Source organism: Scatophagus argus, chromosome 24 (assembly GCF_020382885.2).
Source record: "Scatophagus argus isolate fScaArg1 chromosome 24, fScaArg1.pri, whole genome shotgun sequence".
NCBI lineage: Eukaryota > Metazoa > Chordata > Actinopteri > Scatophagidae > Scatophagus > Scatophagus argus.
In genome coordinates, this window is record NC_058516.1 from 5988250 (window position 1) to 6015769 (window position 27520).

The following is a 27520-nucleotide window of genomic DNA, read 5'->3' on the forward strand; positions in this document are numbered from 1 at the left end:
AAACGCATCTCTCACGAGGGCCTCAAGGTCAGTCTTGAAAAGGGACCTTGAGTTAAAATGCATTCGCAAGAACTTTAGCGTTTCATTTTTGTATTCCCATGAGTGCAATCTTAATCCATCCATTTTCCTTACTGCTTGATCTATCAGAGTCGCGGAGCCTCTCCCAGCGGACTATGGGCACACAAAGACAGACAACCACACACACTCACACCTAGGGGCAATGTAGAGTAGCCAATTAACCCAAAGTGCATGTTTTGGGGATTGCGGGAGGAAGCTGGAGTATCCGGAGAAAAGGGAGAACATGTAAACTCCGCACAGAAGTGCCCAGACCCGGACTCGAACCTGTAACCTGAGGTGACAGTGCTAACCGCCTTGCCGCCGCGTTGTATATAGATGTATATATAGATATAGACTTTTTTGATCCCGAGGGAAATTCAATTATATAAAGATATATATCTCTCTATGAAATGACTCAGGAACCAAACCAGAGGGATACTCACACCTGAGCTCCTTAACTGAGAGTGAAATCTTACAAAGTATCACTAAAAACCACAATGAAGACCCACTGAAACGCTCCAACTGGGAACGACTTCACTTTACATTGAATTGGAGTACGTCCATTTCCGGTGCTGTCCCGCACCAGCTCTCGCTGACTTGACGCAGCCGAAGGGGCGCTCTGACGTAGCGTACCAACGCGTGCCGCTCGTGCTGATGCTGCAGTTGCTAGGGCGCGTGGAGCAGACGGCGGAGAGAAGCGGTGAGGTAAACAAGCGGAGAGGAGAGGAGAGGAGAGGAGAGGAGAGGTCTCCCTCGTGTGTCGAGTATTGGCAATTATTTTATTTCATAAGGTTCATTTCACATCTTTCTTCAGTCCGTTTCGGACATATTTAAATGCATTTATGAGGACCGGAAGTGTTTCATCATAGAGCCGCGGTCCTCTGTTGCGCAAAATAAAATATTCCAAAATGGTACAAAAAAAGTCTTGCCCTTCCCTGCTAATAACAGTTGACCTCATACTTTTCCCCCTTCTTTTAACCGTCTACAAAGTATTAAAACACGTTTTGTTAAAATGTACACATCAGAATTGGGCAATACACAGCTATTAACGACGAACTATTAAAGGACTAGTTCGACCGTTTAGGAGAAACACTTAACGCTATCTTCCTCAATAGTGTTAAAATCCTCTTTATGAAAATTAAAAGTACTGCTGATATAGTCTGTATTACAATAACAAGTACTGAACAATATAACCCGCTCGACACATGAGCTTAACTTGATATAACCAGCAATTATTTCATACATTTATTGAGAATTTTTTTCTTTCATATTGACTTGAAAATGTTTACAGAAACTGTACCGAGCAGACGCATAGCAATGGAATCAAAGGCCATGTCCATTGAATGCAAAACAGAACTCCATAAAAATGATGCAAATATTAATGCAATACACATACATGTTGGGTTTTTTCCCCATACAAATTACAGATTACAAAAACATAAATGAGATCTTTTCATATGCCCTGAAGCAGCGCTGAAAGTACAGAATGAATACAATGACATTTCAGCACGCCTGTACAGCGTTAGGCCCCAACAACTCTAATGCTTGCTGATGGAAATTAACATAACACCTCCACCCACCCACCCACACTCACTCACTCACTCACACTCACTCATCTGAACATTAAGGGATAAGACAAGAAGAAGCAGAAATAATATCCAGCGTGCTTCAGAAGAGAGAGGGGGTGTTCTTCTTCTCCTTTTTTTTTTTTTTTTTTTTGTTTTTTAGACCAGTTTCTCATTTCACGCAAAAGTTCAAAGAGCACAGTCCAGTCATTCTTGCGTTTCTGGTCTTTCAGTCACATATAGACGGCTAAACACACAGTCCACAGTGAGGTCAAGTGATAGTGGTACAGTGATTGCATTGGCCACTGTAACAAATCCCTCCGTAGATTTGATTCTGGTGATTGTAGTGTTAAAAGACCCGAGAGTCTGAGTCATTCCTGGTGTAATTGTGCAAGCAGAGGAGTATCCATGAAAGCCCACTTTTCCAGTCAGCTGGGATTGATTGTTAGTGTTTGTTCCCCATAAAAGTAGTCCAGAGAAGAAGGAAAGAGAGGAGGATTGTCATTCATTTTCTTCTCTTGAATCGAGGGGTGTTTGTGTTTGTGTGTGTGTGTGTCTGGGAGGAGGGGGTAGTATATGGTGAATTGTTTACAAAACGATTGTGACTATTCATAAGTGCAACAGAGATTAACATCAAAATAACGACGGGATAAAACAACGAACAAAGTAACAGAAGCGATAAAAACACTGAAAGCATCTAACAGCTACATCCTATTGCACAGTTAAAGATTATGATACAAAATAATGGATACACAGTCAAAGAGGAGAAAATTGGTATTGCATACAAAACAAGGAAATTTAAAAAAAGAAGCAGTTTGTTCCGTCTTTTAAGACGATAAGTCGATTCTTTTACAGAGCCTGCACTCGAACGTTACTTGACACAGCAGGCTACGAGACCGAGAACGCTCGAAGTGTTGATTGTTTCTCATCGCCTTTTTAAGTTTAGAGACCACTTTTTGTTGTGGTCGCACCAGACAGGACTTCTAAACACTGATTTTAATTGGTTCAAAGTGCACAGAGGAGAAAAAGAAAAAGAAATCCATTCAAAACATTGCTACGCTCATGAGGGTGAAATAAACTGACAAAAGGGAGATTAATAAAACACAGAAACTGAAGCGGATGAGAATGCTGCATAGCTGGATTCCATTTAAAGCAATGCCATCATCAGAAAGACACACAGGAGCGAGACAGACCTAATTACTGTACATGATCAGACTCGACTGTTTGTTCACAAGACACTCCATAGCTTCCTCTTGCTGATTCAGAGCAGAGAGCTGGACAGACAGAAACCAGACGCTCTCCGTTTTTGTTTTTTGTTTTTTTTTCTTTTTCGGTCTTGTCGGAGGGACTGAGTTCACACATGCGTGTCGCTGGGCTCGCTGGCCAAGCTCCCGCCCCGCAAGTAGATAGCCGAACTGGACTTGGGCCGGTTCTGACTGTGACCTTGACCGCGGGAGGACCCGTTGTTGTTGACCTCCGGGCCCCTGGTGTCTGTGGAGATGACCCATGTAGTGGGTCGCCACTTCTTCAGGGAATACGGAGTTTTCACACGCTTCTTGATCTTCTCTCCTGTCCCCCCGAAGGCTCCATCTGGCTGTACCAAGCCCTCCCCTGCAGAACAGGAAGAACACTGATCAGTATCACGTAGCAAGTTTTTACACTACATGAAGCATACTCGAGACCAGCCTCCAGTGCGCGGTCATGCAAGATTACATGTCCGTGAAAAGTTACATCAGCATTAATATTACACAGTTCATTACAGCTGACACAGTCAATAACTAATAATAATGTAATTCAGCATCAGAGTGCTGAAATACTTAGTCAAGTGGATTAGCTGGTCCACAAAAAATAAATAAAAGGGAAAGAACCAAAGAAATGATGTATTTGTTTGCATCTTCAGGACTGTGTGAGGTGCTGGGTGTTTGAAGTCACCTAGAGAAGCCAGGTCCTGTGTGGTGAAGGACAAGTCCAGAGAGTTGGGTCTCTCAGGCCTGCGGGCTCTGGGCTGCCTGAGCAGGGCCTCCCCTCTCATGGTGACCGGAGCTGCCCCCTGGGAATCAGCAGGGCCAGGTCCCGACCCCGAGCTTTCTCCCATGGGTCCCGTGGTTTCCCTGCTGCCTCCCTCCCCGTTCCCCTCCTCCTCTCCTGCGTCACTCTCTCCTCCGCTCTCCCCGTCTCCCTGGCCGTGGCCGGTGTTGGTGTTGCTGTTGTTGTTGTTGGTGTTGGGTCGGGCTGAGCGGAGGGCGGCGACACTCGAGGACGCATCTCTCGGGTCGGGCTGCTCTCGCTCGCGGCTCAGAAGCGGCTCGTGTTCGTCGGGGCTGGCGGTGATGATGCCGAGGCTCAGGTGGCCGTCGTCTGACCTCAGAGCTCCAGATCCGTTCTGAGTTATGGTGGATCCTCCAAAACCTGTGGCTCCACCTGTAGCCATAGACAAGATTCCAGTGCTGGCATGACCGTTAACGGCACCGTTGACGCTACCGTTGACATGCATATCCCGTAGAACAGGTGTGTTGTTTGTGCCTGCGACCCCATGGGTGTCTACAGCTGTGTTTGCACTCATTACTGCACCAATGTTCATCTTTGTTCCCTCCACCTGCCGCAGGTTGGACTTCCCTGAACGTCCAAACTTGAACCTGAGCGAAGACGATGACGACTCCTTCTTGGTGGGTTTGGTGCGCAGAGGCAGACTGGATGGCCTCTTGGGTAGGTTCTGCTGCTTGGGCAGGGGGAAGATGGTGGTGGGCATAGCAGCAGCGGGGTCTGACGTGCCTGAGGCCTCAGTGGCCATCTTGATGAGGGGGTAAAGGAGGCTGGAGCTGCCGGGGCTCAGCGGATCTGGAGAGCAGAACTGCTTCTGTGAGTGCTCCATCAGGTTCTCGTCAGAGCTCTCCTTCAGGTTTTTGTCTACCTCTTTCGGGTCAAGCTTGGTGGTTTCCAGGTCCTCCTGGGTGAGGTGGAGGCAGACGGGGACTGTGGTGACACCTGCGGGTCCCTCGGACTCAGAGATAATAGTGGTGGTTGTGGTGGAGGCTGAGGGGCTGCCTCTCAGTCCCATGCTGGTGGTGCTGCTGCCCTCTGGGCTGGGCACCCGGGCATTGGCTTGCTGCTGGCGCTCCTGGTTGATGGAGTTCCTGTTTCTCTCTCCGGTGACAGCCCCAGCTCGACCGCTAATGGAGCCTGTGGTGTCAGCCTGTGTGTTTTTAGCCACACCCTCGTGCTCTTCAATGTAGGTGGAGGGGTGGTCTGTGTACGGGCCGGACTTTGGCGTCATACGGTTTCTGGCAGAAAACAGAGAGAGGTGAACAGTGTAGAAAACGTTCTGAAACTTCTGAAACAAGGAGCACAGCATGTGTGTGTCATGCCTACCTCTCGTTGTGCAGGGTGGTGGACATGGGGTTGAGCGTCGGGCTAACAGACTTGGAGCGGTCCCATATGAGGAGCAGTTCTGCCATTCGCTCCTCTGCGCACTGAGCTGTGAGGCGGGCCTCTGCATCCTGGTCCCAGCAGTCCTCCATCGTCTCTTTTAGTGAGCGGACGGCCTGGAAGAGATGCAGTTTAAATATTTCACAATATAAACAATGAACATACAACCTCTGCAAATATAAACACCAATCCCACTGTTTATGGTGTAATATCCTGCCACATCATCCAGCCCCATTCTGCACTACTCCCCAGGTTTACTGAAAGACCTTGATTTTTTACCTTTCAGGTTTTATTTTTAGATCTTTTTTGCCCAAAACTATTAAACAAAACAAACCTAAAATGCTTTGCAGAATACTGAGAATGACTTCCGTTACAGTGACATGTTTGACAACCTGCTGATGGTGTTTTACTCTGGTAATTGCAGTATTACCACTTGAATTCTGGCTCTGCTCACACGTGCGCGCACACACACACACAAACGCACCAAACTGTTCTCTTTCCAGGCCTCGGGGAATTTGGGTCGTTGCTTCTCCCTGGACACCAGGACCTGCATGTCCTCAAATGTCGGGTGGTTTCCTGCCTCCGCCTGAAAGGCCATCTGGTACTCTGGCACAGACTCTCCTAGAGGTAGGACAGGAAGAAGAAGGATGTGTCTGATGTCTTTCATGTAGCAGTAATCCTCATTAAACTGCTTTCTGCTGTACGTAGCTTCGTAGGGGCTCATTTTTGTGTTGTTTGTGACAATGATGGCAGTGAAAATGAAAACAAAGCTACAAGGGCTTGTATATTTCGGAGAGCTGCAGCTCATCCGATCTACATGAATCAAAACCGGCTGCCTCACCAGGGAATAGGTCTGTGCATCTCATGAAGGTCTCCCAGTAGATCAGGCCCAGGGCGTACATATCCACCTGTTTCAGCGCCGACTCGCAGTCCCTCAGGTTCACCGCCCCCTCCAGCACCTCTGGAGCCATGTAGCGGATCGTCCCCACCTGGCAGGAGGAACAGGAATAAAAGGAGGTGATGGGGGTGGGCGATCAGAAAAGGTAGCGAGGTGAGGAATGATGTTCCAAAATTAGCCATCCACAGCAAGCTTCATTCTCCTGCTTTATTTGATTTTTCCCCCCACTGGATGAGGATTACCAGATAAGAGCTTTCCATGGGTTTTTTTTTTTTTTTTTTTACATCAATACATGTTTACATCAAGAACTGATTTTGTGCTAAAAGTCTACTCCTGAATGTACAACAAAGAACATAAATGGACAGATGAAAAATTTTTAACAGGCAGATGGGAGCACTCACTGCAGTGTTTACATGGTAAACAAGTAATACAGCTTGCCATTATTACAATTCGTCGCTGCCCTGTGAAAAAAGGAGCACTTTTTTACTATGCTCTATTTTTTACTTTGCTCCAGTGACGTGCAGTTGTTGACATGCACACATCAGTTTGACTGAAGGTCGCATAAATACCCAACACATTAGTTGCTAGGGATGCTAAAATGTAAATGAAATGTTAATGTTTCCAAGAAAATTGTGTCCAGTTTTGTGCTGTTACCAGCTTTTGAAAAAAAAAAAAATCCATTAAATTCATGTCTCCTCAATGCAGTCCTCAGGTTTGCATCTTGAGTATTAAATCCAGCCAAGAAGATAGTAAAGCTAGAAAGCAATGTTGGCCACAGTGAGGCACAGCTTTCACGTCCAGTCTGTGGAGGCTGGACCAAAATATTTATTCTGCTTTATTTCCTTCCAAATTATGTGCCAGAATCAATTTAACACCTGGGTTTCGATACCTGAAACATCCACATCCATGTAGTGCAAGACAGTGCTGTGTGCTGTTATCTCTGACTCGCCCACCTCAGTGATGGCAGCCCCACGCCAGAGCACAACATTTGCATCAAACTTTCTGTCAATGTCACTGCATAATCACCCAACAGAGATAAGAAAAGCCATAAAAGTGTTATTTATGATATGATTTACAATTATAACAAATAACCTAATATGTCTTCTTTTGCAACACACTTGTGTGTAGATATAAACGCTCTGACATCAGTCCTGCTTCCTCCTGAATACTCACCTCACTGATAGCAGCGTTTTCCTCCTCTCCGTGACGGGCCAGCCTGTTTCCCGTCAGCTTCATGGACAGGCCGAAATCGATGATGACACAGGTGCCATCAGCCTTGACCAGAACATTTCGGCTGTTCAGGTCCCTGTGGGAAACGGCAGGCTTGTACAAGTCTGCACGGGAAGAGGGGCAAAGGATCAGGAGAAGACATGAGACTAAAGAATTGGGCTAATCTGCTTTTCATTAAACATTTAAGCCTGTGCAGCACTTCCAAAATGCCATGCTTCCCAAAGACAAAGCACTCCGGCACTTTTTGTCGTATTTGCAAATGAATGATAACATCCAGAAATCCTTTCATATAGCTTTCAATTCCCCCTCATTACTCATTGTTCAGCAAAGCAGGCTACACTGTCAACAGACAGCTAAACCCTCTAATCTAATCTACAACAATGGGATTACGACCATATCAGAGTAGCCTCCACGTGCAGCATCTTAGTGTCCAGCAGAGGGCGCAGTGAGGCAGAGGGCAGCTGGAACTTGTGGCAGCCACCACAGTTATCTGCCGCCTGCTATCGATGTGCAGGAGGAGTGGGGGAGGATGACGACTGTATCAAAGCCCGAGAGATTCTACTGTTAGCAGCTACACACTGAGCTGACGAACCTCCGCCCTCTCTTTCTCTTCTGTCACTCCGCTCGGCCCATCACTTTACTTTTTACGGTGGGGGACACGGGGAGAGATGGACACCCCCGCTTGTGTTTGTCACATGCTTGCATGAGAAGAAGGACTTCTATTCCTTCAGTGGTCATTACACGCTACTGCGAGTACGCTTTCTTCTTCACTTCTAAGCCTGTTTGATGTGTATCTGTGCTGATGAAGGGAAAAGAGGAGGCCCAGATTCACCCTCTGACACAGAGGCTCGGTTCAGTTGTCCCTAACTAACCCTAACCCTTGTAAGAATGATTTTATTGAGGCACAGGGATAGTCACATGTCATCTGAATCCCTGTCTTGCCTCCACCTTCCTTCCCCCTACTTTGTCCCTCTCTCCATTTATCTCTCTCTCTCTCTCTGAGGCTAGCTTGAGGCCGGTCTATAAATACCCTCAGCTGGGCGTGCACGCCTGTGCGTACGTGTGTGTTTGTCAAAATGTAGGGATGCAAAGCGCTCCAAGCCAAACAGACCCACGTGGAGCAGCAGTGTGCAGGTCATAAGAAGGCTCAAGCACTGGGCACAGTGACAGGATAGAGGGACAAATACACACACTATGCTATAGCCTTTGGAAATAATCTAAACCTATTGGGTGACACACACACACACACACACTTTTCACACGTTTCAGTAACAGATGGAAGCAGCAGCCTTGGAAGTTGAGCCTCTGTAAACTGTGAGCAGTTATGTAATTAAGTGTGTGTGTGTGTGTTCATGTGCCCTCCAGCTCACCTCCTTTGAAGAGCTCGGTGTGCAGGTATGCCAGGCCACGGGTGACAGAGTGAGCAAGCCGGCAGCTGCTGACCCAATCGTTGGTCTGGACGCTCAGGTAGCGACTCAGAGAGCCCTGAGGAGACGACCATGAGGAGAAGAGACAAGGGAGGCAAGAGGGTGAGGGACAAAGAGAGGAATAAAAGCAGACGGGAGAGGATTTTTTTTTTTTTAAAAAAGGGAGATTTGAAGAAGTGGACAGACAGTACAGACAGAAACGAATCACCTGCATCACTTTCAAGGTGGACAAGAAACAAAGCTGGCCAGGTCTTAGTTAGGTATTTATAATGATGCTAAACAACACTCGATGCCTCTCCTACCACACACTCACAGCATGCTGAGCCCAGCTCACCTGCTTCCCCAGGGCCTCAGATGCCTGTGAGACACATCTAGTTCAGGAGATGAATAAACCTGTGACTGATAAGGCAAGATATCTGTGGTATGCTGTATGTTCCAATCAAAATCTTTGTTGTGCAGTAGGCAAACACCCACTGGCTGGTTGTCGCTACTCTGTATGAACTGACTGACACACGTTTCTGAGTAATGAGCTTCTGACATGTTAGAACACGAATACTCTGATGCTCAGTGTAACTCACATAAATCGTACATACAACAAAACCTGTCGGGTTATTTGAAATTTGCACTGCACTTGGCCCTGCATTCCTTTTACACTGTCAAAGCTCGTGATGGACAGTTTGGTTCCAGGTTCAGGTTCGCGAATGTAGCCTGGAGTCACTAGGAGTGAGATACAGAGGTCGGGTAAGCTCACTTCTTTGTAACTCCCGTCTGAGTTATCCTTGTGCCTCCATCACGATATTTCTGGCTATGCTGCTGTATTCAAACCCATCTCACATACTGCACTGAAACCCAGAAAATTTTAACTTTAAATGTTAATAATCCACAAAAATCCTCACTGTCGATAAAATCTCAAAAGGTCAACTGACAATTTGCACAAAGATTATCTTGACATTTATACCTGGGAACTTTAGAAAAGGCTGTTGTTTTGCTTTTACCTCCTGTTCTGTTTTATCACCACCTCATAAAAGCCTTGACTTATGAGGTTTTAGCAGGAGGAGCAATGTGTCATTACAGTTTAAGAAGCTGGTGTTACAATAATGAGAAGTAGCCACATTTCTACAAAAATATTTACCAGATATCATATTTTATATTAACTTTCTTCCTAGGCTATCAAAATCAGTGTTGATAATACATTGTAAATCTGGCCCTGCTGCACAAACACACGTAAAAGCCAGGAAAGACAGCCACACATGCACACATACACTTCATCTTTTCTCTAAAAATCAATCTAAAGGCAATTCGCACATCCGCTACTAAAGAAGATTACATTAGATCTGTTCGTTTTAAATAAATTATATTATCATTTAGCTGAATGCATTATGTGTCCCAGTCCTTTCCTGGCTTGCACTGCATTTCCATGACAACTTAAATCAAAGTAATCGTGAAGATGCACAATAGGCTCCCTTCATAGGCTGGCTAGGGGGTGGTCAGCTGAGTCCTAATTATGAGGCTGTAGGTTTGGACAGAAAATATCTTCAGTTTTAAGGTACATCCACACTGATATTGAAGAGATCCAAGAGACAAAAAAACACAAAGGAGCTGATCTGACCTGGCTGAAGGAGGGACATTTCAACCCAGCATGTTGCACTTTTCATTCAAATTGAAAGTCTGTATTGCGAACACACACGTCCTTCTCTACTCACATGTGGGTAGTAGTCCATGACCAGCAGGTACTCAGTGCGTCCCTCCGGGCCTGTCCTCTCGTCAGCAGCCACAAACCGGGCGATGTTGTCATGCTCCAGCAGTGGCAGCCGGTAGATTGAGCATTCATTGAGGAAGTTCTGGCGGTTGGCAGCAGTGAACACCTTGACAGCCACGGGCCGCTCATCCAGAGAGCCACAGAAGACGGTGCCGTATCTGCCACGTCCAATCAGCTGCAAGAGATAATGGTGGTGGGAAAGGGAGGAAAATATTTATAGCTTTTTTTTTGGTACGTCGAGACCTTTAGCTCTCAGACGCCTAAAAAGAAACATGAAAACGGCGTGAAAAAAATAATTCTGTTTGTGCTCCTTTGAAATGTCACAGCATTACTGACAAGGCAAGATACAGAAAGATTCCTTGACAAATACAGAAACACAGGAAGAGAAGTACAAAGACAGATAGGCAGGCAGAAGGAGAGGAAAAGGAAATGAACTAAATTACAAGCAAACAGCAGGGTTGAACAGTTAAAATGGCCCAAAGTCAGTTTCAAATCATTCAATTAAGTTTCCTGAATTAGCTGGAGCTCAGCAAGCCATTAGGGCACAAACATTCTCCTATAAAAGTCTTCTGCGCAGTTTCCACTTCTGTGTCTACTAAAAACATTTATCTCTGGCTATAAAAAGTGAAAGCAGTGGACTTTGTTTTGTCTGTGAGTTAGGCTCCCTGGCTCGCACCCCCACTCCCCCTCTGAATGAGTCTGAAGTGAAATAACGTGTGCCTGCATTTGATAAGGTACAAGGACGGCGTTCTGAATTCAACTCCTAAGGTAAACTTGCTATTTTTAAAAGCACATCACGGAGTTTATGATTTCTATTAATTTTTTCCTGCTTTCCACTCAGCCACTGGCACTAGTCTTGTTCAGCATGACTGTGGTGAAGCAACTGCATTTGATAAAACTGCTGGTCTGGTGTATTGTATAAAATATATGAGAAAATATTCCTTAAAAAAATAAGCTGTACAATAAAAGACAAATTCGTTTTTTTCCCCCCAATCTTTGTCTCATTATTAAGCCCAGTCTGCACAAATAGAGCTGAGGTGGCTTATTAGCTCACATCGTCTATTTGCACAGTTCTAATGTTTTGAAATCTTCATTTTGCCTCCATAGCTTTGGTCTTTGTCTGCGTGGCATGTGTTTTTTCCCCTAAAGCTTGAAAAACCATAACAAATCTATGGCTCGCTGTGACATCAACTGGAAGACAAGACAGAGTCCAGCTCTTCATACAACTAGAAACAATAATGACCAAGCCTATGAAACAATCAATGTCTTTCAGGACATTTTGCAAGATCTGTTTACTGCTGTAATAAATGTTTCTTGTTACCGATAAATAGATGTTGGACGATTGGCTGATCAAATAGTTTCATTACCCAGGTATTCCAGGGGGCTCGCTCTACGTTTACTTTCAGTCAGACGCACAGACAAGGATTCTGAATAATTTATGTAAAATGTACATTTTAGGAGTCTCCCGCTCCTTGACCTGACCTGAAATGTCTAAGTAGAGGCATCAAGTACAAAGTTATTGAAGCTCAAAATTCAAGTCATTTTCGTTACAGCTTTCATCTGACAAATCATCAGTGAACAGCACAGAAACAGTCTTAGGAAATATGTCTTTCAGTTGGAGGAAACATTATTCTGTGAGCCTGTACATGAGAGTTACAGGGAAAAAAATGTACGTTTTTAGAAAGGTTAAACTGTACTTTAGAAGTTATAGCTGCCATCATGCTGTCTGCTGCGGCTGCATAGGTTTCTCCTGCTCGCCTTTTAATCCCTTCACTCTGCCTTTATTGTCACCATGGCTAAATATCATTCAGACTCCATTGACTTCCTATCACAATATGAACCTTCCCGCTTCCATATCAGGTTTTCAGTATCCTGTGTCAGTGTAAGCAAAATCCTATTTTTGTGTGCCCTGACCTGTCACTTAATGCATCCTGCCCCGATCGGATGATAAAGGTGACATTGAAACGACAAATGTAACCATAAACCTTGATGTATTTTGGGTGAATTTTTTTCCTCTGTGCCTTTGGTTTCTCCTTTCTCTTTCTAACTCCCGTTTCCCTCCCTCCTTAACACACACACACACACACACACACACAGTTTGCAGAGACACAGAAGCCAGTGAGAAGACTACATGTCTGAACCAATGATACAAGCTTTCATCTCCTGAAAAAAAGCGAGTAGAAATCTACAGCATTTGGGGTATAGAAGATGTAGTGAACCACACTGCTGAGGGGGATTTCCCTTTTTGATATGATAATTCATACATCACATCTCCATTTTTAAGAACTAACAAAACTGAAGCAGTAATACTAGGTCTGATGAGTGAAATTGCTGTGAAACTATTTACACTCGCCACTTGACTGGTCCACATAAGCTCATCTGGTTAGTCAGAGCCGTATTGCACAGTGCTGTGCTGGCACTCGCATTGTTACACTAAATACTTTGGCTCTTTCCTGGGCCACAAAAAAAAAATGATTTAAACTGATGAACCGATGAGTGTTTAGGAGACACATAAATGGACACAGACACATGCGGGGATGGACCGAGGGACAGAGAGAGACCACTGTGGGCACTGACCTCCAGCAGCTTGAGATTGTCTAGGTCCAGAGAGCTCTCGGAGCCAGCAGCCTCCATCATATTCAGGTTGTGAAGCCCTTGCTTACCATCTCCTGTGAAAACACACACAGATCTCAGAGAAGTACAGAACGTGCAGATGCATTTACTCAAAAGATCAGCCCACATTACATTTATCAAATTCATCAAAATTCAGCCAAAAACAATTTAACGGCCTTGAATAATGAATGCTCTTTGTCACAGCGTGGCACCATGGTAACTCACCGTGCATCATGCGGTAACCAAAGAAGGCTGCAATGGCAAGCACGGCCAGCACGGAGACTGTTGCCAGGGTGATAATTACTGTCTCTTCGTAGCCCAGTGTGCGAGAGTCTATAAAAGGTGGGGTGGGGGACATCAAAAACAAAAGTACAAATCAAACTGTGACCTTTATGTGGGAGGTCATGCGCTGGCCTTTGACTTGCGAGTGTGAAGTCAGAGGAAGAGCATGTACCACAGCTGATAGCTACACACTCAGTTATTAGGCACAGGCATAGACAGTGAGGAGCGAAGCTCTTGGAGTAAAGGTAGATAACAAGATGAACACAGGTTTACATTACAGGGATTAGCCTTCACAGAAACATACCCTTGGCAAATACACGCTATACAAATCCAGACAAGAGATTTGATTTATTTTGTGCATGCTACAGGGAACACACAGATCCCTTTATTCAAAGTGCTGCTATTCTCTGTGTTTTCCAAATCAACAAACTGCAGGTTGTTCAGCTGCAACATCATTACATCAAAAATACTTCTGTCTGTGAGGATTATTTCAGCATGTTCCACACTGTAAACAACTACCAAAGAAGGAGCAACAGCAACAGTCAACAGCTTTAGCCTCAATGTTCCTGCCATCAGGGAGAAAGAAGAGTGCAGGTAATAAAGAGAGATGAAAACAACATAGGCTCAGAAAATAAAAAGAGCAGCTTTACAAATGCTTTATCGGTAGGAAATACACTCAGCACATTCAGTAAACCTCAAGGATACACAATGCGTTTTGCAGAGTAACACTGAATGTAAAGAAGCACAGAACACCTTTAATTCTCACAGTGATCCACACCATAAGCCTCTTGGCTTTTGGGCTCTGTCTGCATAGATCTCATTAGTGTGGGATTCTTTCCCTTATGTTTTAACCTGCTAGAATTTAGCTCTGGCACTGCAAGTGAAACAGGTTTGCATGGAACTGCAAGATTTTGAATAGACTGGCAAGTGGGCACACAACATATGGTAAATAGCAGGTCAATAACATACACACAAACATGTGAATCTCTTGGGTATGCATGTACGTGCATTTGCGGACTATCAGGTATGACATGTAGTGCGTGAAGGAGAAGGAAAAACAAAATATATTCAACCAAACAAGCATGAAACATGGTCAGCAGAGTGGAAAGCAGGAAGAGAGGAACAGAGGATGTGTGGGAAGCGAATAGAGAGAGTGAGAGAAAGAAATCATGTAAAAATGGAGAACGGTAAAGAGCTGGTCAGATGGCAGGTAGAGGCATTTAGCTGAGGTGGCTGCACTTTTAGCTGTCAGGTATTTGTGATTAATGAAACTGCATCATTGCTGCTCTGGAGGTACGCACACCTTATACAAACACTTGCTGCTTTTATATATGGTATACAAGTACACATGAGCTGCCTGGATACACACAGAAAACACACTGCATCCGTTGCATCAGTCAACACACTGGTGCTGCAGCGAATTCCAGCTTTTTCAATAATGTATAGCATCAAGAGCCTAGGGGCAGCTTTGACTGACATCCTAGCAGCAGCATACATACGTGTGCGCACGCACACAGGTTGATACAGCGCCCTTCTAATGCCAAGGTCAGCGAGTTCATAATCAACAAGAGGGTTGCACAGGAAGCAATCTGACAGACGGACACACACACACACACACTCTGACACACCCAACACACACCAAAAAGCTGTATAAAACCTCCATAATTTGAATGGTAGGGCCTATTCTTATATCACCAATAGTGGTGATAGATATTCAACATTTGCATTATGACTACTTTTGCTTCTGGTATTTTATACTCTCTTGAATACTTCTGTATTTGTAGTGTAGTATATTTTAGTTTAAAGAGTTTCACATGTAACAGTATTTCTACGCTGTGGTATTGCTATTTTGTCTTAAGACTGGAGTACTTCTTCCACCAGCTAGCCCTGAATGTTATTATCCATGGCTCTTGGCTTTAGATCACTCAGACAGCCAACTGACTCATACTGTTTCCTCCTCCTAATAATACTGGCATAAATCTGCTCAGACATGTCAGGAATTAATGACCTAACAAAACAGAAACAGGATTTTCAGTGACAAACTTCAAGTTTAACGATTAATCAAAGGTCCCTCCAACAACAATTGGTTATTCTTCCTGCCTTTCTCCACTCTCTGTCACGTAATCTGTCTACCCAGCGGAGCAGTGAGCGGCACGCCCGCAGACAGAAAGATACAGCAGACGCCTTGGAAGCTAAGGAATGCAGAGAGACGACATGGATGGTAGAGAGTGTTTGTGTTTATGTGTGGGCAGGAGAGACGATGATGAGCCACCATCGCCGGCCCCCACCCCTCCTCCTCCTCCTCCTCCTCTTCTCCTACCACACACATTGCTTTCATTCACATCTTAACCTTGAGGAGGGAACACATCTGTTTGCTTCGTTTGGCACCTCACTGAAAACACATCAACAACTTTGTGAAACACAACACATGAGCATTTACACAAAGAGAATTCAATATCAACCACTTTCACAGCTCTTATCCCTACCGACTCTGAGTGACGATGCTGCAAAAGCTTATCAGACAGTCATGATGGATAAAAATCAGGAAGCTCAGTTCTATGACTTGTGGCTCAATGATGAAGCGGGGGGGAGAGGAGGAGAGAGAAAGTAGCTATGAGCAGGTGTAAGTACGACAGCTCCGATGATATCAAACATCCTTTCATCTTTTTCTGTTAATAGCTCTGTGTTTCAGAACTGTGTGGGAACTGTGTGGTGTTCTCCCATTCTTGTCTTAGTCATTCTTCCTTCATTCATGTCCCTCCCTTCTTTGTTTAAGAGATGACTGGAACCACAGAAGAAAAGTTAGAGTCTCTCTATTACAAGAAATTACTCAAAAAAACTTTTTCTAAAAATGGTCACTTGAGTGAATTCATCTGTATGGGGGAAAAAACCCAATATGGTTACACCATCTAAAATTAATTAAGGCAGTTTAAATCCAATATAGAATTGCAGGCGAAGATATCACAACTGCCTTTTCAATACAGTTCATTTCCTCTTGAGAACTTAATCTTCAAGTGACTGACCTGATGTCATCGATGATCAGTGGAAAAAGGTCTGCACAAAATTCAGTACTAAAGCCATAAAATTTGGTGTAGACTGAGATCTGGTTTTAAAATGTATCTAGCTGAGGTGCATTTGCATTTGATTCATCACGGCTAAGAGGGAACCTTTGGCAAAGGCATTAAATGAAACTCAAGCATGTATTGGCTATCATCTATTGTATAAAAATAAACCGTGACTTTGTGCACACGTGTGCTTACAGATGGGCTGTGCAGTGGTCGGGCTGGGCGGTGGGAAGTCCTCTGTGAAGTTGACATTGCACATGTCGCTGCCGCAGCAGCAGAAGTGGTACGTTCCATTCTGGATCTGGGGAGGGAGATTGGTCACCACGCAGCGGTCGTCACGGCAACCCTGGTTATCGCCCAGGTGAGTCCAACAACCTGATAGAGAGGGTAGACAGAAGAGGATGGGGCAGTGAAGCTGTGTCAATGTGCCAATGGCCCTCTTAAGGATAAAGAGACTTTTTTTGCAATTCTACTATTCATCATTATCCCATAATGATCTCTTGCGAAAACAGTGCATGCATTCAACAACAGTTTCACTTTAAAGGAGAACTGAGTGCGTCACAGGTCTCTCAAGTTGTACCTTGTTTGACAAGTCGCACTTCGCCTGGGGGACTTTTCTCCCACAGGCCGAAACAGTGGCTGCCCTTGGCACATCTGATTGTGGTGTTCTCTGGGGAGACCCGGCCGTCGCCCCCAGCCACTCGCTCCACCTCCCACTGATGCTGTTGGTCCGTGAAGGCACACTCCCTCTCCTCGCCCTGCGCTGCTGCAAAGGCAGAGAGGAGTCGAATTAAATTTCCAGCAAAGCAGAGCCGTGCTTTGCAGTAGCAACAAAGTGAATTAAATTGTTGGATGACAAGAGGCAAGCGCACACAATTCTAAGCTGAAGGCAGATGAAGGCATGTGGATAGAGGGTTAGAGACAGCTCAGCAGCCTCATTAATTTATGCCATTTCATCGCATCTCTTTATCGATTAGTCTCATTCCACCAACACACACCAACCCTTGTAATATGCACATTTCACATGAATATTTTCAGCCTGATGTAGATGAAAAGTCACTTACATAAATCCTTTTTCTATTGAGGCAAATTCACACACTGCATATCTACAAAAACGCAAACATATACATATACCTTTTGTCCATGGAAGCAGCTACAGAGACAGATTGATACTGGAGCTGCATCTGTCTATACAGGAAGAATCCACAGCTGAAAAATAGCTGTCTGCCTGCAAAGACTGCTGCCTCTCACAAGCCAAAGATCAATAGAAATATCAATTTAAACTCGAGCTTGAAGGACACAACACAAACACATGCAGAGGCACAGAGGAAAGGTTTGAAAGAATCCTCATTAAAAACATAAACAAAAACTGCACAACTGCCATGAAAAAAATGGCACGAAGAAAATGAAATGTCTGAAAGTAAGAGATGGATGTTCTGCATACATGCTAAGGCTCCCACCTTGTGCTTAATGAATTCAACTGATTTATGGCCTCTGGCTGTGGTTTGTTTTCCATACTGGCTTTCTAGAAAATATAGACTGTGTCAAATTATGTGTTTTGAGTAAAAGGAAAAGCCAAAATGTGTCAGGTTGTGAAATGGACAGCTTGCTTGTTGACTTGCGAGAAGAGCAATTCCAGGGGGAGACAGTTTGAGCCAATGTCAGAGCGCGTGTTTGTGTACATAGCCCACATTGTTGGTAATTTCAGATAAGGGAAACATGATGTGCCAGTTTGTTTCCCTGACTCCCATTCCTCCTTGCCGGGGGTGGGGTGGTCTGTTATGGAGGGGTGGAGGAAAGAGGGTGACTGTGCCCTGCCCAAGGTCAAGCCTGCCTGTGTGGGCAGAGGGTGACGCGATGGAGTGGTAGCTCTGCTGGGCATGGCGCCAACTTTCCTCCTCTGCTCCCATCCACAGATAAAACAATCAACCCTGGCCTACTGTGGGCCTCGGCTGCCCTGAACCTGTGGGCCTTCGCTGCCTACTGTTCTGTGGGACTGACTTTGCCTAAAGGGGGAAGCACACTGCATACAAGTAGGAAAAGGAGTTCAAACTAGGGGTTAAGTATGGAGAGGAATTCTCGTTCTGATGAGAAAACTGATTTTCAATGAGCTGACGATGGCATCGCCAGAATTAGCGGTGAGATTCGCGACTGGGCAGACGATTTTCCACTTGCATGCATTTCCAAAAGGCACATGCTGTACATAATCATCACACTTGTTTGGCCATACTGTACATGTTCTCACTGTATAAAACTAAAAGGGATAAAAATAACAAAACCAATACAAGCATGAAAAAAAACACATAAATACTGAGCAGATGAACGAGTAGTCACTGTGTTTTCATTTCAGCCCGAAACCAACTCAGAGAACCGTAATTAACCGCAAAAAAACTCTACCATCAGATTAAAACATTACTGGGGAGGCATAAACGGGCAGATATTCATTCATATTTTACCAGCTTTCTATTGCTGCAGAGGGAAGATCACATTTTATCTATCGGAGCCTGACAACACATGATACAAATAAAGGGAAAAATACAGCCATAACACTTTCGGAATGTATTATGTCTGTTTCAAATAATGAAAATAAAAATCTAATTTCCATTTAAATGAAGTGGAAAATGTCTCAAGCTGTATTTTTCTCTTTTGCTCAATAATCTGAAGGGGATTGGGTCTTATCTGCAGCGGAATAAGCAGAGCATTAATGTGCCCTCTTTATTTTCCTCTCCATTTCCTGTCACTGAAAACACAAAGTATTTTAAGCCGTCTTTCTCAGTGGAGGACGTGTTAATAGACAGGGGCAGGCAGGAGAAACAACAGAAGGAATTCTTTAAACGGTGTGTTTGTCTGCTCTAACCTAAGCTGAAACTCTCGGAATGTATGGCAAAGTAGCTGTCTTCCTTGTAATAATCTTAAAATACGCAAAAAATAAAAACAAAAGAGCAACGAAGTAAGTCCGAAAAACAGCATTTTCAACCAACTCAGGGTGCCACTGTTAATTGCCAACAAGCTACATCTGATACAATCTACTTACCATTTAAGCCAACCAAACTGACAGTCAGTTTACTGTAGTTTGAAATCAAGGACCCACGGTTTTGAAAATTACCAAGAATTACAAGTGGAATATGGCTCATCTATCATTGTAAACTGTATATGTACTTGTCTGATATTAGATGATATGGAAAGACGGTTGGCAGAGGGTTTTAATTTTGAATTTTGAGATTTTAAATTTGGCCATTGTAGTGATTTTAGCAAACACTGTGCACTTTCATCGACTGTAAAAATCAATCTCTCTCTCTCTTTTTTGACAAATGACGCTAAAAAAGGTAAAAGGCTAAACATAATGACAGCTTCAATAGTTTTTTTTCTGTCTAGAATGCGCTTCCTTCCTAATTACCCAAACCCAGAAACTGAAGGGAGTGGGCGGCGGACTTGAGGAACTGCAGTAAAAAAAGGAGAAACATAAAGCAACAATAGAAGGAAGTGCTTAGCTGGTGACAACGCCCATAGACACCTCAACAAATAGACCAACGTCGCACAGAAACCCATGGAGAAGACTATCTTCTGTCTTTCTCTCAAAGCTGGGTAGGTACTATATCTGACATGAATTATTAATATTCTTACTATAATTCAAGGCTATGAAATCAAAAACCACAAACCCAACTTGGTCTCAAAAAGAACATAACAGGCTTATGTTGAGTTCAGTCTATAAATTGACTTTGGAATTTCATGAATGATGTATGCATGATGTTTGCACTTCATTGTGACAACGTAATAGTGTCCAAGTACATTTTTGTTGCACTATATAGTATATAGTAATTATCCCATACCCTGATAATAATGTATGTGAAGATAGCAGATAATTGCTTTGTGTAAGCACAGGGCTCCATGCACAAAATGGAGACAGACTGATCACACAGCAGTTTCTTTGCTTCCCACTCTGAAATATGTTTATTACTGGATTTAGCGGCTCAATATACAAAAAAAGTGAGCTGAGAGAAAAGTCAGTGCAGCATGGGATGGTGCTTAGAGCCAAGCAGTCACAAACAAGCTTTGCTCATTTGCAGTCTGAGCCATGGAAGCACTCCTATGGCCAGATTTCATTGGTTTGTCTGCCACTCTGCTTGACCGTGGTTGGTTCTTTGACTCAATTCTGTCTTTCTTGGGAGAGCATTTCTGGTTGGATGCCAATCTCTGTTTTAATCTGTGATTGGCCGAGGCAGCCTCTGTCCCTGGTTCTGCTCTGTGGAACTTGCTATGTGTTCTTGGCTTGCTCTGCAGTATTGGATTGTGGGTCAGAGTATACAGGCAAGGCCAGTGGAGCAAGGCAGAGCAGATGAGAGAGAGAGAGAGAGAGACAGAGAGAGACAGAGACAGAGAGAGAAAGAGAGAGAGAGAGTTTTCTGCTCCAAGCCTGCTCACTGGATGATGGAGAGCAATGCTGAGTATTTACCCATGGCCCAGTTATTTGCTAATCCCCCCCCCCCCCCCCCAAACCAACCCTCCTCCCACAATTGGCCTTCGGTGCACCCTCCCGCACTCCCTGGACCAACCCTTCCCCTCAGCCTCGCTGCTAAAAAACAACAGCGATCTAATCTGGCTCTCTCTCCTTCCTCCTGCCAAGGCCCATTGGAGCAATGTAAGACAAGACAGTCTGAGACTTGATTAAAAGTCACTGAGTGCACTGATGTGTTGGCTGTTTGCGCTCCACAACTGGTTCCGAGTTCACATCCAAGATTAGAGACAGAAACAGAGGCTGGGAGGGGCAGAATAAAAGGCAGAGGAGGCTCTCTTGGCTAAAGGCTGAAACGTGCTTGATGCACCAGTGCACCATCTCCTCATGCACAGCCTAGAGCCACTGAACTATAAAAGCTACACTCTCTCTCTCACATGGGATTTCACAGAGAGGACTGGCCTATGGTGCCTATACTGCCAATGCTGACTCTGCATCAACATCAAAAATGTACACATTTAAACACAGTCCTTCCCTCTGGTGTTTGCCAATGTGTGAAGCAGACGAGCACACCCCGAGAACCATTACTGTGTGCCATCATGCTTGGCTGGTGCAAAGCGTGATGGCACAGCCAAAAATGTTCAAACTGCTATGGGGGCACTTTGCATGCCTATGTGCTGGGTGTTTTCAATCAAAGCAAAGGCTCAAGCTGCTACACCATCAGAAGCATGGATCCTCCCTAATCATACCTGCTGCTGCTGCTGTTTGGGTGCACGCCTGTTGCTGAGATAGAATGGATGGGTTTCAGGAGTATTTGCTGACACCCCCAATTTTCCAAGTCCCCCTGGTTTGAGTTTAAAGACATGGGGGGCGAGTGGGCTTTAATCTGTCCCATCTGTTGCCTCGGGACTGCCCCCCACCCCACCCCTCAAAAACACCACCAGTCAGTCTGTGTATGTCTGGGTCTGGTACAGTTATGCTAATCCTGGGGCTTATACTACCCTCAAAGCTTAGAGGCCTTGACAACAATGCATTTATACCAAAATTCACCCCTCTTCCATTCTGAATACCTTAACTTTCCCAAATATGCAACACAGAGATGACAGAGTGACCGAACTGATGTTTATAATCACACCATGGGGCATATAATCTCAGATTATTTATGAACAAGCAAAAGTGTGCTATGAGGGTGAGACTGAATTTAATCGTTGTTCATGACTTTGACTCATGACATCTTTTGCTCACTGAGTAAATGTACAGCCACCACAGGCTTGATGGGCCACATACTAGCTCAACAGGCTGATTTTCTGCTACACATCCACCCACTTCAGTGTCACCACCGGAGGTGCGTGGTTGTCTGGCATGATGGGGTTTTCACCTGTTCTGCGAAAGCCAGCTGGTACTGTGATGTCCTTGAATATTAAACCTGCGCTAACTGATTAGTTTAAAAGTTATCAAATAACGACTCCAGCTCTTCAATTGTGATGAATTCCTGCTGTCTCTGACTTGTGCGCGAGACTGTACTCATCACCCCCGTAAAGCCATCTTCTGCTCATCTGGACTGCTTTTGTCAGGAACATGTACCTGTCACCAGTGATTGCCTGTAATACTGAAATCTTGTAACTGCAACAATGATTTTAAGTTGATGTGGACAGACACGTCCTAAGACAGACAAGGCATGCAAGGGACAACTTCAAGGACACAGATTAGACATTCCAGCTACAAGAGGAAGTGAAAATGAGACCAACTCCACCTTAAATCCTCACTAACAAGTCCCCTTCTGTTTAAACCTTTAACTAACACAGTTCCATCCATCCATACTCTGAGCAACATTTTTTTGGCGCTTTAGACTCATTGTCTCTGGTCGTCAAGGAGAATGCTTCATGTTAATCATAGGCTGTCACTATGAGTTACCATCTCAAGGCTGCACCTTTTGTTTTCGAAAACATCCACTAATTTCTCCTTTTTGCCAAACCAGAAACTCAGCTGAACACTGTTCTATTGTATCTCACTTCATTTCACTTCACTTTTTTTTTTAAGTCTACTCAGAACTCAAACTAAGGTACCAAGAGAGACATCTAACAGAGTACAAGGCTTGATACATTACAGACTGAATGACCTTTCTCCCATTCCAGCATTCACTGGTCGGTTTCAAGCTGCACGTCATCTCTTCTCACGAAATAATGACGTTGTACGAGTGCAAAATATTATGGTATCAAAACAGGCACAGTGTTTTTATACCCCTCAGCCAAGGGAACTACTTCCTGCCTAAAAGCTTTGCTTGTGTTTTGGAAATACTGGTGCCAAATTGCTGGCTCATCGTAAACACGCGTCACTATATTTTTGCTCCAACATGCTGGGTTGCCTTCCAGTTTTCAAAGTGATTTTAACATTTTCTACACCTGCATCCAGATAAGACCATAAATCACGCTCAGCAGACTGACCCGGGAGCCAAAGGTGATGCAGATTTGCAGCATGGACCCCTGTGCTTTGGGCAAAAATCACTGCCATCAACTGAAACAGTCACACACATTTCCCACCATGTGCATACAGGCAGTTACTATGCTTTGATTTATTCTAATTATTGCACTGCTTTTTTAAAGGCTTTAGATTTCGACAGAATTAACAAAGAAGCATCTTGTAACAAAAGTACAGATTTACTGGAATCTTATTACTTGAAAACTATGATTAGCTGATTCACACTCATCCTAATTTTCTCCTACCAACCATCAGTCTGTTTATGATGTCTGTACCAAATTCTGTAGGCTCCAAGCTGAGCTCGCCTGAGAGGCAAACGCATTCGCAGCCATTCGTTTTGAGTCTGTAATCTCAAGCCAATAAATTTGCTTTCTGTTGAGCCGCTGATGTGACCCCAGAGCCGACAGCTTCAAGAGTCCCCCGTGGCCCAGAGAGGCTGTAGAGACGTGGCCTGGTTGGGGAACAGTGGGCCTGTCAACGCCGCAGTATGGGGCTCAAGAGACACAGCTTCAGAGTTTGGACAAGCGGCGCAAATGAGCAGTCTTTTTTCATGCTATGGTATAATACTTCTTCTCTAATCCTCTTTGGACCCTCAAACCTTCAGCCTACCTGGGACAATAAAAATGTCTGCCTGAATGTGGGCTGTGGCATACATTATGAGCGTGCATGTGCTACAAGTTGAACTTGATAAGAATTGGGACCACAGTCCGTCCCAATCTAATGTCAGTACTGAAGAACACCTGTGGTCACACGCTGCAGGTAGCGTCTGCAGGCTTGTTTGGAACAGTTTCGACTCCAGATTTTGGAGCAGCAGGCGTACACCCACACACTGATTAGTCACAGGGGACAGGGAGCGGAAGGACAACCCAAGCTCAGCTGCAAACAGGTTAAACACATGGCAGGTGGAAGGAAATGAATAATAATTTTAAAGAGAAATTAATGGTGGTAACAGGTAAGCTGGAAAAAAAAAGGGATGAAGGGAGGCGATAATGTTCCTGGAGCCAAGACGGAGGGAGCAAAAGGAAAGGTGTTGGGTTAGAGAGATGACTAACACGCTCCTGTAGAATATTAGGCCCTTTGATTGCTCTCATCTTCAGTACAAGTATTATCCTCGAAAACAGGCACTGAGGTATCTCTTTGCATGCATGAGCTGAGAGAGCAAGAGAGAGACAGAGAGAGAGAGAGAGCGCGGTTTGTCTCCTGTCTCTTTACATTCATTACACCACCAAAGTCTGCCTGCTGGCCTAATTCATTTTGCACAGTGAAACGTTTGGAATTTATTGGCTGTTTACATGGCATGTGTGCATGTAAGTATCCATTAATCGTCCTTCTACTGATTATTGAGTGAACAAGTCAATCCTCTGTCAGTTACCGTAGTCACTAAACTGCTCTCGGGGAATACTAATTTGCATGCCATATCTCACAAAAGTGAGCTTATCAAGGTAATTACATTTCATGATGATGAGAAACTGTATAGTGTGTGTGTGTGTGTGCTGAAATGATAAATTACAGCTTTACATTTTGCTGAATGTTGCAGTTTGGAATGAAAATTGTGCGGGCACACACACACAGATCCAACATCACAACCTGACAACTCATCCCTTTAGTAACTGCTTCATTTCCCACTCTCTCTGCTGAATCACCCCCTCTTCTATCTGTTCCTTATATATCTACTCACTCTAATGTTTCTAAATTTAAGGTGAAAGGGACAGACAACTGCAAATGCAACAATACATGTTTTTTTCCTGTTATTTGTAGTGCTATTAAGACTGCTTTGGTCTGAGTTGCCAAGTTTTTTTTTTTTTAAGATATATCGAAGCTAGATTTTGGTGCAAAAAAAACAAAAAAAAAACAACTAACATTACAGCTCAGCCAAGGAGGGCGCCATTGATGTTTACATCCCATCCTGTCAGAAGAAAGAACTGTGTCGCGATACAAAAAGAAAACAGTTACGACAAGAAACTGCTCATAACAAGGTCTACGTGTAATCTTGAATCGTGATTTCAAGAAAGGGACATGCTGCTGTGTTTTTGGGCCCATTGAGCACCACAAAGTGCCATCTAATTCCATTATATTAGAGAGAAGGCAGGCATCTCCACAGCCAGTGTCTCCAAAACAAAGCAGTCTAGATGAGTCAACAGCACCACAGGTAAGAGGAAAAATATGGATTTTTGTTTAATGAGTGAACTGTCCCTAGGTTTATCAAGGAGGTGGAAGAACTTACAAAACAACAATACAGACTTCCACTTCTCTGTGAAATGCAAATAGGGGCATGGTCTCTGTGCACTACCAGCTTAAAGAAATGTGAAATTGTACAGTCAATTGCTCCACACTCACATATCTTTCCACTGCAACAGCAGTTATTACTCTGGGCTTCTGATAACACCCTGTCGATGAATGGATGGAGGAGCCTCAACAATAACACACACTCACAGAAATGATAATACACTATTAAGAAGCTGTTTTTGCATCCATTCACACCCATATACTCGGCAGCAACACCAGATGAGCAGACTGAGGCACAAGACCACCTATTTTCAAAAGCCTGAGCACAACATTGAACTTTTTTCACCTATGTTACCCATCTTGTAAAATACCTTTCCCATCTTCCCACACATTCCAACCCTCCTTCCAATGCACTGTTCCTCCATCTCGGTGCAGCCCAGCTACTATCTTATCATGCTCAAGGTCTCACAGAAGCCTGGCTTCTGCCCAAAGTCTTGAACAGGGGGCACAACTTGGCAGACAAGGACTGCGGCATGTTTGGCAGTGTTTTTCCAGGCCTTTGTACACAGAATGATTAGAAAGGAGCCAGGGGCGAACTCGCAGCTCTGTTCAGGAGGAGATATCTATGAGGGCTTACTTAACTACACTGAGATGGGTAACACAGATCACTGTAGAAATGAGCCAGCCAGACAGCAAGATGGAAAAGGTGGATAAGGGACAGACAGGCGGGCAGGCACATACCCCCCCCCCACCCCCCCACTCCCAAATCCCAGAACGTTGCACTGATTTCATAAAACAATCACACATATATAAATCACCACCACCGAGCGCGCTATGCAGATGAAATACAGACAGCAGAAGCCAAACGGAAAACATTAAAAATTCATAGAAAGCACATTTCGCTCATTCAAAAAAAAAAAAAAAATCAATTCACCAAAAAGCCACTCACCAGCCACAGAAGTCAGGAGGATAGTCAGGCAAAACCCAAATTTAGCGAGTAATTTCATCGTGATTCGGGCCACAGCCATGGTAGTGTATATCGACTTTGGTCTCGCAGTTGGATCTTCTCCAAGTCTCGTTATACTTCTTCTGGTCCTCTTCCTTTGCAGATACCACTTTGTTTTCACCCACTTTTCCTCACGTCAGCTCAATAACTTGAACTGATCTCTCAGGCATGGAACACATTGATGAAGGATGCGAAAAAGGGGTGCTGCTGTTGTGTTCAGTGGTCGGCGAAAGTGTTTTGATAACTAACATCCACTGCCAATGAAAGTTGAGTCAGTCCCGCTACCGACTCCAGCACAGACCGGACAGATGAACCAAGCAGCTAACTTGTTTGGCGGATCTGCCACCTAGAACCAGCCAGCGAGCAACGTCCATATCTGCTAGCTATCATGCTAGCTGCCCAGGGCGACTGTCTGGTACTAACAAACTTAGGCAAAGAGGGTAAATATAGCAAAAATAACGGACACACCACTAATGTGAGTAGATACAGACCATTCTCAGATATACACTTTCTGAAAACGTCCACCCTATCGACAGAAAAGGCAAGAATTTGGCATATAAATGCCAGCAAATTTGCTCGGTTAGATTACAAGCTGGCTGCTATCGATGCTAACCGACGTTAGCCCAATACCTAGCCAGTTAGTTCTCCGTGTCCCGTCTCATTTCACGATCTTCGCTGAGGGAAAAATATTCACAAGTCGACGGCGTCTACCGTGAGCTTTTCTTGTTTACGACAGACAGATGTAATATAGTCCCGTGCAGGCAGATGACGGAGTTGGGGGAATGAATATCTCTCGGTGCGATCTTTCCCGAGGCAGTCGGCAGCGTTTGGCATTGACGATTTGAAGCTCCGCTGGGCAGACAGACAGACAGGGCGGCTGGGAACGCCTCGTTTACAGGCTTGTCTGGACCGCTCGTCTCCGGTATCAGGTTGCTGTGGGTTAGTGTTGTAGGGGGTGGAGGACTGTCCTACAAGGCTCGGAGGAGTGCTGCAGCGCCGCTGTGCCGCAGACTATGGATATAACTCCATGGAAAC

General features: G+C 44.5%; 1 protein-coding gene across 1 annotated transcript; it reads right to left on the reverse strand.

Annotated features, from left to right (window-relative positions):
- Positions 1-1287: 1287 nt before the first annotated feature.
- bmpr2b (bone morphogenetic protein receptor, type II b (serine/threonine kinase)) lies at positions 1288-27501 on the reverse strand. The gene is made up of 13 exons (XM_046382528.1): positions 26429-27501; positions 16903-17088; positions 16518-16697; positions 13201-13308; positions 12940-13031; positions 10307-10537; positions 8547-8661; positions 7120-7280; positions 5890-6037; positions 5533-5669; positions 4992-5164; positions 3555-4903; positions 1288-3233 (listed from the first exon to the last, which is right to left on the reverse strand). Exons 1-13 carry the CDS (start codon positions 26505-26507, stop codon positions 2977-2979), a joined length of 3216 nt encoding a protein of 1071 aa, XP_046238484.1. The 5' UTR covers positions 26508-27501; the 3' UTR covers positions 1288-2976.
- Positions 27502-27520: the final 19 nt, after the last annotated feature.